The sequence below is a fragment of the Camelus ferus genome, chromosome 2 (assembly GCF_009834535.1).
Source record: "Camelus ferus isolate YT-003-E chromosome 2, BCGSAC_Cfer_1.0, whole genome shotgun sequence".
NCBI lineage: Eukaryota > Metazoa > Chordata > Mammalia > Artiodactyla > Camelidae > Camelus > Camelus ferus.
Genome location: NC_045697.1, coordinates 101,842,813 through 101,858,054, shown reverse-complemented (window position 1 = coordinate 101,858,054; position 15,242 = coordinate 101,842,813). Strand labels below are relative to the sequence as shown.

Genomic DNA, 15,242 nt, shown 5'->3' with positions numbered 1-15,242 from the left:
AAAAAAAGATTTGAAGGAGTATTTTATTCATGTAGAAAAAAAAAAATGTCTATTTGATCACTTTAAGTTATATGAAATTATTTTTGTTATTAATTTCTGGATAAGATTTATTTAACTTTTATCCTCTGCATTTAATTCTAAGAAATCTTTACAATTTAGTAGCTATTAAAAAAAATGAGAGAAAGAAAAATCTATAGCAACAGACTTAGCCCTATACTTGTAAGTTATAAACTTCAAATATCTATGCCTTTTAAACCACTGTGATGGAATCTTTATTTCTGGAGTTTAGCCAATATCAAAGTGAAGTGTTCTCCAGAATAAAACTGTTTAAGTCATATGAACATTTTCTTAACAAATTTATTTTTAATAAACTATAGCAACAATAAATTCAACAGAAAATTAGGGGAAATTATATATAATTCTACCACCATCAAAAATATGTATATATTTCCATATTTTCATCTGATTTTTATTCATATACATACATACTTTTTACGTAGCTAACTTTTTAAATAAAAATGAATGTATCTTCGGTTTCATGAGCCACACTTCTTTCAGAAGTTTAAAATTCTCTGGTTTAAGATTTTAATTCCTTAATATTCCACTTATTGTGACTTTTTCTAGGTCTTGCTCATCATGCTAGAATTATGGACATAAATGTGAAGCCCTCACTGAAATCCTTTCTGAAACCTGATTAAGGAAACACATTTAACAACTGTGAAAATGCAAGACATTTATTTACCATGAGCTTTCTCAGCACAGCGTCCCAGATAAACTCTAGCAACTAAGATATTTAATGATAACTCAAATAACGTCCTGCTGGGCTTTGTCCAACTTGCTATACAGTTTGCAGTTGATGCTCTAAGCAAATAATGACCAAAACAAATATGTATAATCTTCTCCAAAGAAATACTACCACTTGTTTACCAATAGTGGTGATCTCATGCTGTAGAGAATGATTTATCAAGTCTAACGGATGAAGAATTTATTCCAGAAAAAAAGATCTTTTGATAGTTGAACTTACGTTAGGCATTGTACCCTGAAGACACTCTCGGAATAAATACCTTGACTTCTCGGCCATTTAAATGTTTATACTTTAAAAATGGAAAGTTTAGGCAATAAATTTATAGACTATCTACAATGAACAAAGGATAGTTTGTTGCAAAAATAGAGGGGAAGTTGGGGAGAAACAAAATGTCTCTAGTTAAAATTTGACTAGCTTTAAAAAAGCTAAAAACAAAAAAAATGAGAATAAAAACAAAAGCACTGCTCTGTATTTTGTTGAATAATTGCCCACGAAAAGGGAAAGCAATGAGATTTTCATTTAAAGATTAAGATTATGTAACCCTAGGCTGGCTGAAGTAAATGACTTGTGGGTAACTAGATCCAGTTCTTGGTGCAGCAAAGACAAAGGAAGAATAAAAAACACAACATCTCTAGCTCGCCGCCTAGGCATGGCACTGAAGCCCCCACACTATATGGCATTCTAACTTCTAGGAGCAACTGGAAAAGAATAATCAGAAATAATAACTATCCAGCATGGCAGCCATTGAGAATCGCTTCTGGTTCCTTTCAGCCTAGTCCGTTCACCAAATGGCTTAGAGGACAACCATAAGTTACCATTTGTTTATATCAGCGTCCTAGGAGCTCTCTCTTTCTTGATCTAATCTCAAAATCTAACACACATGACGCCTGGCAAAAGTAGGGACCCAATGAGTGGTGACTGAGTGAATGAATGAGCATCTTCATGTATAAGGTGAACCTTATAGGGACCATCATTACAAACATCCATAAATAATTATTAAGTGGCTTGAGGGTTGATGGTGGAAACATGTTAGAATGACAATGAATTTATTAAAAAATTTCCATTAAACTTGTATAAATATGTTTACACTTTAAATGCAGAAATAAGCATCATTTAAAACCACTTTAAATGCTATTATATGAAATATAACTAAATCGGAAAACTTTTCCCCCAGGTACCCAGAAGGAGCAGCAAATACAGGGCATAAAATCATAGTGAATGCAATTCACTGAATAGGTTTCCTTTCTTCTCCATTCTTTTGTCTGCCCCCTAGTGGAGTCCTTATGAGCAGAGAAAACATAAGAAAGGCAGGCACTACAGAAATCAGGAAAAACAAAAACAGAACAGAACAGAACAAAGCACAGAGCAGAAAGCGACTCCGGACTTCTACAAATCAGTTACTCAGGAACAGAAAGTTCCTATTCAACGCTCTTATCCCAAAGACAAAACTCTTGGCTCATTGTAGGTAGGTTCACTGTTTCCTTGTGCACCTTTGGACTTTTGATCATTACCTTTTAAGGAAAGTTAGATCTCTAAATTGCATCTAAGTGTTATGTGGGTCTCATTATTTAAGAAGACAATTTACTAACTGCTAGTTTCTAAGTTGAACTGGTCGGTCTGCTTTAATTTTTGGTTTTCAGGTTTCTTAGTCACAAGCAGCTAAAACAAAATTATTTCCATAAAGATGACTCTGGAAAGCTATGGGTTCATTTCCACAGTTCTTCGAGTCCAGGGACAGGTAAAGTGAAACAGAGACTCCGCTTCAGGGATGGCAGGCGTGGCTGAGTGACTCCTCCCGGAAAGCAGGCTTATCTCCATGGGGATCTTTCTGTCTGGAAAGGGGTGTGGGTTCTGTCTATGATCTCATCACCAGCAACAGCTGACTCTCCTCTAAACCGGCTGCCCATTTTATGCTCGAGTTTCGCACTAACATGTACAGTTCCTTAAATACGAAGATGACAGACACTGCTACTGACTTAGGAAAACAACCCATTACGTGACCCCCGCCTTGTAACAAGCCAGCCAGCCAGCCAGCCAGCCAGGGTTACACAAACTACACTCAATGAACGAAACATCAGAAAATCTTCCCTTAAAGGGAGATACAAGTAGTAGACGTAGTGTCTGGGCTCCAGTATCCAGTGGTTCCATTTCTTAACTTCCAGAGCAGTCAGACTGCCTAATAACTCAAGATTATTTTAAACAAAATGGTTTCTGGAGAGGTGATACTAGATTTTCTCCCATATGTAAGCACTTGAACATCTACAACTCCTCCAGTGTTGGTGAGAACTCTGTATCCCAGAATTGTGTTTAAAAAAAAAAATCAAATGAGAAGATCCACACAAAAAACACTCGGAGGTGAATAAAGGCACTAAGATAAACAGAGTTCCCTTAATTACTCTGTTTAATGCCCTCTGTAGGAGTGCATTAGTACGATAATTCTGGCAGGTTCTAAAAACAGTTCCCTTCCAGTGATTTATGACTACATCTTACATGTAACACAGTATCAGCTTTAAACACCCTCACCCGCTTTTTCATGGAGGAAACAGAGGGACCCGAGAGATGTAGTCAAGGTTTCTTTTAATAAGCAAATGCTCAGGATAGAGGAACACAAGAGTGAAAATTTTTCTGTTCTCAGTCTGTTGTGAATGAGGAGACGGCTGACATCCATCTCCCTCCGTTCATTTATCTTTCCCCTTTGGACAAACCCTCAGCAACAGGAAGTATCAAGAAAACAGAAGAAACTCCTACACTGCTAATGCTTTTCCCAAGTTCTCTTCTGTTGCTCACATCTCTGCCAGAAAAGCAAGGAAAGGCAAATTTCCACCAAGGACCCCTGAAACATTTATCTAACCATCAAGGTCTCTATGTCAGGAACAAGGAAGGGGGGGCAGATTTTCCCAGCTCTCTAGACTTGGACATGAAGCCTCGGGTTAATTTTTATCTGTTGTCTGTTTTACTACCAAATTATTTATAGAGGGCAAAGCAGCTAAAGTAACTGACTTTCTTAAAACTTACTATTTTTAGACAATGATATCACTACTAAGTTTTAAATACGCTAACAGTATGATATAATTCTTAAAGTATGCTTATATATCTAATTTAATGTTTCGGAGTCTGTTCAAATCATTCATTAAAACGTAACAAAGGAACAAAACAATGAAGAGGCAGCTGTTCCATCTGTATATCTGGTTTTCAGCATGTCGTGTATTATACTTAGAGCAAAACAAGCTACTCAAGAAAGAACGGTTTCCATTCCCAAATAACTATATTTTGAAAATCAGTGCAGTATCATTATTAAAGACTTAAGTTTACACAAGAAGCAGTGACTTTCTGCATGCTGGGAAACATACAGCATTAATCACAACTTGGGGTCATATTTACTGTTTTGTTTGCTGGTCTGTCTAGCATCTTCTCTCTCCAAGTGGATTTTAAGCAACTTGAGAGCAGACCGAGTCTCTCCAGTCCACCAAGCTGCAGCGCTTTAGATCAAATAAAAGGTGCTGAATAAAAGAGTATTTATATAAAAATGTTCTATGGAGTGCATACTTGTAGGAGGTTAAAACATCAAATGGTACAAAAGAGCTTATCAGGCAATGTAGTCATCCCCATGGCAAGCATCCTCGCCCCCCACCCCCAACGCCGCTCTACTCTAAAAGTAGAACGGTTTTGGCTTCTCTCGGTGGTTACCCTGAGTTGGTTATTCTTGGTTTAGCACTATCCCCCCAATTCTTTGCCCTTCTCTGTGTTTGGGAAGGGGCTGAGTGCATTTATTCCCCCACCCCCACCCCCACCACGCCTGTCTCCTGGCTTTAACTCCTAGTTGCCAGCAATGGTTGTCTAGTTCCTAAGCATAGTGCCCCTGGGTGGGTGGGTGGGGTCACACCACATTGCTCCAGAGCTCACTGGTCTTGTATATAGTTTCTAAATTAGCATTTATTATTTCTTCCACTGTCCCTCCAGCCCTAAGGGTATAAGAACCCTCATCCCAAACCCAGCTCACAGCACCATACACTGTCCTTTCATTAAAGTCTGCATCTGAACCGTCTGAGCTGAGTCCAGTCTCTTATCAGGACACTCAGATACTTCAGATTTCCCGGTACTACACTTACATGTGACTTGTCACTTTTAGACATTATCTACTGAAGTTCAGCCTGGAGAGGCAGCTCACTTTCCCTCTGCTGCCTCTCCCCTCCTCCCTCCCAAAGCTGTGATACCGCCAGCTCCAGTCCCTCCATCACAGGGACTTCCAGCCACATACTAAACCCCTGCGTAGCTCATCAGGCACAGAAGGGTAACTTTCCTGGAACAATGTTCTCATCCTCTCCCCCATCTTCCCTCATGCCCTTCCGCTGCCTAATTTTCATCTATCATACACAAACTTTGACATCGTCAAGGCTGATAACACACACAATCTGTTCTATAATCACCTCGATTTCTGTTTTTTTTTTTTTTCTTATTCTAAAAGTTGAGTCTAAGAGTTTAAAATCAATAAAGGGCATTTACACTCTCATAACCATGGATGTGCTGTTTCCTACAGTCCCAAGTTAGGGCGGTCCAGTGCTGCTGGTCCAGTGTCAGGGTCACTACCCCCCGAGCCACGCAATGGAGAATGCTCCTTGGGGAGAGGTCTGATGGATTCTCTGTTTTCGACCTCACCAATTGTGTTTATCAGATCTTCAACTTTTTCCAAGCCCCCCATTGCAATTCCCATTTTATCAATCCTCTCCCTTCCTAGATCCTCTCTGCTGGAATCCCCCCTGCTCCGCCCCTCTGCCTGCCCAGAAATGGGTGCCCACGGGCTTTCCTCTTGGGAGCTCCTGCCTTGCTTTCCCAGGGTGGGTCCACCAAGCCCTGCAGGCTGCGCCTTCCTTCTTGGTTTACTCCTCATTCTATTACCTCCAAACCTTAGGACAGGGTATATGGGAGGCATGCTTGAAAGACAGCACCAGGGCATTTTATAAGCCACTGCAATTTGAAAGAGCACTGTTTTAAAAATTAGTATTCATTATGCTATTCTCTGAGAATAAAGGTAACAACGATACAGTCTGCCCTCCACATCTGCACATCCAATTTCAACCAATCTCAGATCAAAGGTATTCAGGAAAAAAAGAACTTCCAGAAAGTTCCAAAAAGCAAAACTTCAATTTAACACTCTAACAACTATTTACATTGTATTAGGTGTCAGAAGTCATCAAGAGATGATTTAAAGTATACGGGAGGACATGCACTAAGCCATTTTATATAAGGAACTTGAGCATCCGTGGATTTCAGTATCCGAGGGGGGTCCTGGAACCAATCTCTCTCAGATACCAACGGACAACTGTATTTTAAAAGCCTTCTCAAACATTTTTAGTTGCAACTAAAGGCTTTCACTGCCTGAGCCATGGGTATTTTCTAACAGTCTTACTGTTTGCCATTTAAGTTACAGTATCAACCCATGGAAATGTGGATTTCATGTTCAATTTTCCTTTTGTATACTCAACAGTTTAAACAATTCATTCGAAATTTAAAATATTCTTAGCACAAAAACATCTAAAATGACATCAACTAGCAACCTATATGCTCTGGGGAAGATATTTCATTGGAAATAATGAATAACTACTATATTTATTCACTCACTCACTCATCTAAAAATATTTATCGAGCACCTCCATGTGCCACTGTTCTAGCTCCTGGAGGAACATTAGTGGTTCGAGAAACAAAAATCTGCCCACCTCAGCAAACTTAAATTCTAGTGGAGAAGACAAACACAAGTAAACCAGCAGAACTGGCTTCAATTCTGTAACTGCCACGAAGGAAGGCTAAAGTGGATCTGAAAGGGCTCACCTTATCTGAACGGTCGGTTGGAAGGATGAGGGACATAGTTTTAGCACTCCTGTAAAACGTATTCTAGTACGCTAAGCTGCCGCTATTCTTAACACAGTCCCACTGGGCAGGGACAAGTATCAGGCTCTCAGGATCAGGTTCTGGGAGCTGCAGGCTTGAAAGCCCTGCAATCTCGTCCTCTCAAAGGTCTCCATCAGCTAATAAGATGAGGTAATAATAATCAATGCGCGGCTTCACCGTGTAATCTCCATTACTTCAAGTCCCCTGACATCATTAAAACCAATCCTGGAACACTCATCTCTCCGGTCTCTCTGGTCCAATATCCACAAACAGAGTAAACGACTCGAGTGAAACAGAAGGGGAAAGAAAGAATGAATTGTACTTCATTTTTTGTTTGTTTCTTTTAACATTTTCTGTATTTTGTAAAAAAGCAAGTTTGTTCTTCCCCTACTTGGGAGAGCCAGGGGGAGCGAATCAGGAGGTATTAGAGAAGATGAAGAGAGGTTTTCAGGCATCCAACAGATGTTTTATGATGATAATGATGATGATGAAGGCAAGTGGCCAAAGGGAACACAATTACTTGGCTTCACAGAGAAATATACAGACTATGATGATTTTGTATATGTATGTGACAGGTGTTCTGAGGGAGCATACAAATAATGCATGTTCAGGAAACATTAGTTGACTTGGTGCTGAAGATTTATTTCTGCACAGGAAAATAATCAAACAAAAGGCAACACGCTTCCCCTCAAATGGGAGCAATTAAACTGGACACACAGAATCATAAAGGTGGGCTCCCCAGGGAAGGGGGGATGTTAACACTGGCTGACCTGGAGAAACGGCCAGCCTCCCTTTCCATCTAAATCTTTCTTCTCTTCTGCTGACTGCTTTTCGTGTTCTTGTTTCCCCCTCTTTCGCTCCTGAACTATTATCCTCTCCCCAATCTCTCTCATTTCCACTTTATTTCTTCTTGTCACAAGCATATCAAAGAATGTCTGTTTGCTTGGTCTTAAAGTGTCACATTTAACATTCTTTTTTTCACCTAAAAAGTGGGTATCTTTATTGTTTCCTTTGATGCTTTCAAGCATTTTTTTTTTTACATTTGAGTACAGATCTGTCTCGACTTCTTTTTTCAGTAAAGCAGGCACTATTAGAAAGCAAATGGGCCTTCCTTCTTGATGCAGTAAACAGAAAATTGTCTTTCATAATTTGGACATTCACCAGTTGAAAGCAAAGGCTAGTCTGGATGATCTCTAGTCTTTCCCCATCACAACAGTTAGTAATAATCATTAACATTTAAGGTATATTCACTAAATATCAGGCATTGGTCTAAACACTTTATCTATGAACACAGTTCTCACCACAATCCTATGAAGTAGGCCCTGTAACTACTCCCATTCCTAGGTGAGAAAATGAGCCAGAGAGACATTAAGTGACTTGCTCAAGATCATACTGGAAGTAGTAAAGCCAGAATTTGAACCAATGTCCCCTGGCCCCATAGTCTGTGCCTTAACTACTTAACATTAGACATCTGTCTATGACGGGGGCAGCAGACCCTTTCATGAAGGGTCAGGTAGTAAATATTTCAGGACATTGCACAATTGCTACACATGGTCCATGACTCATATTCTTCTTGTTTTTATTTATTTATTTTTTTACAATCTTTTAGAACTGTAAAGAGCCTTCTTAGACATAATCAGGCCTACAGGATGTAGTTTGCTGACCCCTGGGCTATGATTTTATTAATTCATAGGGGCCATTCTATGACTTTTCATTTGGACAAATTCAGACAAGCTAAAGTGAGAGATTCCAGATAGGCAGTTTATAATCTGGAGTCCATGAATGCCCGAGAGCTATCAATCGTGGGTTGTCACTGAAACAATAAAGGTAAAGCAAATGCAAACAGTTTGGAAGCAACCCAAGTGTCCATCAACAGATGAATGGATAAAGAAGGTGTGTGTGTGTGTGTGTGTGTATACATATACATATATATACACATATACATATATATATACACATATGCATATGTGTACACACGATAGAAAACTACTCAGCTATAAAAAAGAACACAATTTTGCCATTTGCAGCACCACGAATGGACTTGGAGGGTATAATGCAAAGTAAAATAAGTCAGACAGAGAAAGACAAATACTGTATGGTATCACTTATATGTGGAATCTAAAAAATACAACAAACTAGTGAATATAAGAAAAAAGAAGCAGACTCATATATAGAGAGCAAACTAGTAGTTACCAGTGGGGAGAGGAAAGGGGGAGGGGCAATATAGGGGGAGGGGTTTAAGAGGCACAAACTAGCAGGCATAAAATAAGCTACAAGGATATATTGTACAACACAGGGAATATAGGCAAGTATTTTATAATAAATATAAATGGAGTATAACCTTTAAAAATTATGAATCACTATACTGCACACCTATAACATATATCATCAACTATACTTCAATTAAAAAAAGAAAATGCAAACATCAGAATCAAAGAATTGAAGGGGGTTTGTGAACATGCGCAAGGACATACAGATATGAACCAGGTACAATGATCACTAATGGGAATTACTGAAAAACAAAAATCTAAGTGAGCTTCAATGACCTAGTACTTCACACAGGGAAAATTCTGGATATTTCTAACTTTATCTGTTGGACAGAACTACTATTGTAATCTGCTCACTGATTCTAACAGCACCATCTGAGTATTAAAGAAATGCCTTCCTTTTCAAAGCCCCTCATAAACACAAATTCATTGTTGAATGATCAAAATATTCATTATTTTCAACGTCGGAAACTAAACAAGAGTAACTAATTAACTACCAGTCCAAGACCTCAGAGGAATTTGGAAATCATAAGAATCTGAACTTCATCAATTGGAATTCTTCCTGGGCCACCAGCAAGGTCCTACTCACATAAAACATTAACACACCATCACCACTGACCACCCTCTTAAGGTGTCAGCACTTTTGAAATAAGTTTTTGTAGGCTTCATATATTTCTCCACAACTGAATTTTCCTTTAAAAAGCAAAAGCTCAATTTCAACCGCATAGCAATCATTTTGATAAACGCACCAGAAACTAGGGATTTAAGCACTATTTTGCCTTTTGACTCTACCGAGTCCAACAGGTCAATCTACAAAATCCCACCTCTTAGGAAACTTACTACCTTAGAGGTAAACCTTTACATGAAATTTGGTTCAGGGTGGGTGCTCCTATTTATTTTTGCCACTTTGGTGGGGGAAAAATAAAAACTGAGAGACCTACATTCTTTCCTGTCAACTTTTGGACCATCTGTTTTAAAAAGCTGCAGCTATTTTCAGCAGTTATGCAAAATGTTACTCATAAAAACAAAAACTGATGTCTGCTCACATTTGAGCATTACTCGCATGTAAGAGAGTCCAGTGTAAGTTACCTCCAAGCCTCAAATTGTAGATTTTAAAAAATATTATATAGCCACTCAGAATATCATTTCATGCCTTCTGTTTCTTAGCAATTGCTAAAAGCACAAGAATAAAAATAACTTGGAGATCAATTTTACAAGCATTTAAAAATATTTGCTTTAACACTAGAACTTTACCCCAACTTGGAGATCCTCAAGAACTTGTGCATATCTTCTGTTGAGAAAAGTTGCTTACGGAATAATTTTTTTTTACTTGAAATATTCAGTGAATATTTCTGTAATTTTTTCCTTCACATACTGCAAAGTATATTTTTGAAAGAGAAAAATCAAGATGAGTAAGTCTCTGCTCAAGTTCAGGCTTCTCTGCAGAAGTTCCCTCTTCTCTGCCTTTTTTTTCTGGGCTTTGAAATAACTTCCTTGCTCCTACAATAAGTTTCTCCAGAGGCCTCTGTACTTTGTCCTTGCTGGGTCAGATAAGGGGTTAAGTTTTATTTACAGAGCAGGCCTTTCTTGTTAGTGGCGGCTGAGAAAGGACACAGCTAGTCAGCCTTCACTCCCTTTATCACGTTCCCACCCCTTCTACAGCCTTCCACCCACCCCTTCTCCTCTGCCTCCAGGCTTACCTGGATTTGTGGTTTAACCCTGAAAGGACCCCCTCCCTCAAAAGACAACTAACATATTAGGGGAGACACACATTTGGTGCTGCAACTACTCTTCCATTCCTCTTCCCCTCGAGCAAGGATACTTAGGCCCTCCCTTGAAATCTTATTTTCTAATAAATAAAATAGTGGCTGCACTTGATTAAGCCCCACTCCCCCAAGTCTGTTCTGTTCTTCCACCGTCAATGTCTTCCAACTGGGCACATGTCGTCTAGCTACAAATTCCACTCCCAGCATCTCTGGCAGCCAGATGTGGCCAGGTGACTTAATTCTCCCTAACAGAGAGTGAGTGCAGGGGTGTCAGGGCCTGAAGACATGGCGTGATGCCTCTATACCCTTTCCCCCTCTGCCTCAGGCTTGGACACAGAGGTGCCCACGACCTCGCTCTGACCATGCGGATGGACTCTGAGATGGGGGGAGGGTGTTCTAACGAGGAAGAAGGAAACTGGGTCTCTGGATTTCTGCCACAAGCCTGATTGCCTTGCCCTGCAAGCCTGGATGCCACTAAATCACATATCATCTTTAACTCACTGTATTTTGGGGTCTCTCCGTTCCAATGGCATTGGTTTTAGCATCACTGGTGCAAGCACTGGATGTAGCACTGTTCTGACAGTCTTCCACGAATTACCTCATTAATGAGCCCCTAAGGAAAGTATGGTTACTATTCCCATTTTCCAGATGAAGAAACACAGACTGGGAGGACTGAGTGACAAAGAACAGTGAAGGATGGTGCGATGATCAGCTGCAGGTCCCTGTGATGCAACATTCAAATACCGGCCCACTACATGGCAGTGTCCACTCCAAGTCACTTTGCAAATGATCTCCCTCTGATTGAGATGTTTCTGCTGTGTTATCGCTTACATACCCAGAGCAGAAATATTATGAGCTCAAAAATAAGGGATATATATTCTATTTCATTTGCTCATAAATACCATCAATCTACTATTTGTTGCAGATCAAAATTTGTAGAACCCTCCACCCACAAACTTCAAACGAATCAGACAGCAGACCAAGTTGAAAGAGACTTCTGCTTGAAACGTTTTACTTCCTTTCCAAAATTCTATTCTGTTACACGCAAAGCCCAGATCTGTACCTCAATCCAGTGCTGTAAGACACAGGATTAACTCAAAATGAACTCATTTTGGCTGAGTTTAATATCAGGCTTATTACGACAGGGGCCATGACACTCTCACCCAACGTTGGGGTTTTCCTTTCAGTAACGGGAGGCTGCACTCCTTCACCCCTCCTGAACGTTTACACCCAGACCACGAGGGGTGCCAGGGACGCATGTACTGGAGGAGGTTGGCAGGGTGGACGGAGGAGGGGGACATTTCATTATTTTGCTGAAGTATCCATGTAATCTTCCAGACAGCTCTTATAATTAAGTGCCAGAGTCCATTTATTTATTTCTTCAACAAATAACATATTGAAGGCTTACTGTTTGCCAACTACTGCACCAGGCACTAGACCAGGGTCATAAGTACAAGGAGTCAGGAGATGGAAGGAAAGCAGTAACTTTGGCAATGGCTTTTCATCCTAACTTAAGCTTGAGTCAAAATTCCAGAATAGGTGGTTTTATGCTTTAATAATTGCAAAATGCATAGAGCAGAAGAAAAAAAGGCCCTTCCCTTTCCTCCTTTCCAACATCCCTCTGTCAGAGGGGGCTGTAACCACTACTTGTAGGTGGGCTTTGAGCATCAACTCGAACTCACGGGTGGGGCCAGAGCACTTTGTCTAGCTGGTATCTTTCCTTCCAGTCCTTCCAGAAGGTCTGAATATACATTTAAGATGCATGCTTATCCCTCTGTTTCCCACCACCCTCGCCAACTCCACTAGGTTTTCATTAACAGGAGATGGATGAGTGAACAGCATGAATTCTTTGCCAGCATCAGCAAGTTATGTCACGATCATTCTAGGCTTGGTTAAAAAGACAGAGGAAGAAGGAGTTGGTGTTCCATAGGGACATCATTTCTACAAAAATGAAAGCTTTTCTGACATTGGATGAGTGGCTGTGGAAAGACGGAGCTATGAAAACGCTACCTTCAATGAGTAAAAGGTGGTGATTTTAGACGGACCGTCAAGGTAGTAAGGTACATCTCCGATAGCACCAGTTAGGAAAGGCTCCTGTCCTGCGCTGGGAGAGGACCAAGTGGCTTTTCTGCAGGTGGCAGATCTCCTGCACTCAGGCGGTCCTGCCCACGTGCTCCCCTGCCCCTCATGCCTCATACAAGTGCTGTCTGCTTTCTGGCTCAGCTTTGGCTTTCAAGGAACTTGCCTGAAACTTCCAAATATGAATGCATTCAAATACTGCCTCAGGTCATAAGAAAACACTTTTACAATGCAGTGTCTTCTTTCTAAAAACTAGCTAAAAATTGCTCTGGGTCTTGAAGATCTTAAGTGGCACTCCTTTTTAACGTAACTATTAGAGCCCTGTTTACATTTGCACCTGAACTCCTCCAGGGAAGTCAATTCCATTTTTCGGGAGGGGCATTCATCGGCAGATTTTATTGTTTGGAGAGAGCATCCCGTACCACTGACCAACACCTATGAGGTGACAGTGAAGACGGCAGGGCTCGGTCAGATCTGGACTCAGCCTCAGGACCTCATGGCCTCTGCAAGACCAGAAACAGACACGGGATGCCTCTAACGCCACACAGAAAGTAGCGAGTGCCAAAGGAAGCAGAAACCAAGCACTATGAGTGTTCAAGGAGGGAGAGCTTACCTCCTTAGGTTGGAAGAAGGGGCCCAGCTGGAAAGGAAACTCTAAGTGTGGGAGGCGCCAAAATGAGGCTGGCACCCCCATCTGCCCAGCTGTGAACGTGCCTACCCTGTCACTGTAGCCCAGGCCCCCAAAGCCTTTCACCAGAGTGAAGCTAAGGAAACCACAGGAGGAAATACATGGAGACGGCCAACCACAGACTAGACCTGAGGTATTTCTGCGAGGCTGGAGACCCGGGTGTGTGTAAGGCTGGGAAGGAGAACAGGACAGGAAAGCAAGATTAGTGCTAAAGTGCGCGAAGACCTGGAGTGACCAACCAGGGAGGTGGGCCTCTACTGCGTAGGTAATGGGGCCCACTGGAAGATGTTTTTTAAAGAGGAGTAACGTACGACACACTTACAGGAGGCGACCTTGGAGGGTTTGGAGGAGGCTGAGGCTCTGTGCAGGGAGACCAGTGAGAAGGCAAAGGGAAAAGAAGATCTGACCTACGGTAACGGAGTGAAGATGCAGCAAGTGTCAAGGGCAAGACCGAAAAGTGGGCTGCAGGGACGGGGGCGGTACCTGAGTGCAGATGCTCCGCTGTAAAGATGGAAGCTCACTTCCGTAACCAACCTCTGTACGTCCCACTTCACCTCCACCAGGGCACTTCACGCCTGGCTCCTTAAATCTTTCCTCATGTTGCTTTTTCAACGACCACCCATATATCCCCTACTCCCCATGGGTCATGAATCTTCACAAGAGCCACCTCCTAACTCTGCATTTCCAAGGCAGTGACTCATCTGCTTACCAGACTACCAGCTGCTCCCCTAACACTCCTTGCCCCCTTTTCTATAGCAGAGGTCAGCGAACGTCTGTAAAGCACCAGAGAGTCAATACTTTAGGCTTTGCCGGCAATAAGGTCTCGGGCACAACTGCTCACTTCTTCTACTGTAATGGGAAGGCAGCTGCAGACCATTCATAAACGTGACTGGGCGTGGCCTTATCCCCATACAATTTCATTTTACAACGACACGTCGCTGGCTGATCTGATGCTCAGACCACTGCTTGCCAGCTCCTGGTCTACAGTAACCGCAGCCTTCACAGGGTGTCTGGCTTGCTACAGATGACATTTTCCAGGCTCCCTTACCGCTAGCTGGGGTCATGTGTCTCTGTTCTGGCTAATAGGATGTGAGTGCAAGTGATCTGTCCAACATGGAGATTGTCTCCCTTCTCTTTGCTGAAAAGAGGTCATGGTGAGTCACCTTTTACTGTGAGGTGGGAGCAGCACCCATGGGATGGCAGAGAAACTATATGGCAAGTAGTCTGTCTGCTGAGGTGCCCTACTAGTCCTGGACCAGTACAGACCATCTGGATTGTCCTGAGACAGAAAGAGAAGGAAAAAGCCCCCCAAACCTTTTAACTTAAGTCACTGTATTTTGGGCCATCTCTTTATAAAGCTTTACATTTTCAAGTTTAGCTCAATGCATGAGGAGGCTGTATTCAGAAGGGGAAACAATTCTCATTCTGGTTTGTCAAGAAAGGAAAATCTGAATATTTATTCAAGGTAAATTATTTTTATAAGGGCAACAGGTATAGTCCTCTGATATTTACAGTAAGAAGTAAATTTATTTCAACAGTAGACACCAAAAGTATGTGCACTACAGAAGTAAAATAGGAATTTGCTACTGATAAGGTATCTTTGGTGCTGAATTGGTTTTTCAGGGTTTTGACCATGCATTTAAATGTGCATCAAATGCTAGACGTAACATTAAATCATCATTTAGATGTTAATTTGTTATAATTAAGCTACAAACATGGTTGCCTTAAACCAGAGATGCATTGCCCTTGTG

At 41.2% G+C, this 15,242-nt stretch overlaps 1 protein-coding gene across 10 annotated transcripts in view; it reads right to left on the bottom strand.

Annotated features, from left to right (window-relative positions):
* Positions 1–15,242, bottom strand: part of GAB1 (GRB2 associated binding protein 1) — a 116,244-nt gene that overhangs the window by 55,082 nt on the left and 45,920 nt on the right. Inside the window, exon 1 of one of the 10 annotated variants that reach the window (XM_032464128.1) lies at positions 4,187–4,302. The exons of the other annotated variants lie outside the window; for them this stretch is intronic. Coding sequence (XP_032320019.1) covers positions 4,187–4,213 — 27 coding nt within the window. The 5' untranslated portion in view covers positions 4,214–4,302. Of the gene's footprint in view, positions 1–4,186; positions 4,303–15,242 lie in introns of those variants that run through there. 10 annotated transcript variants of the gene reach the window in all.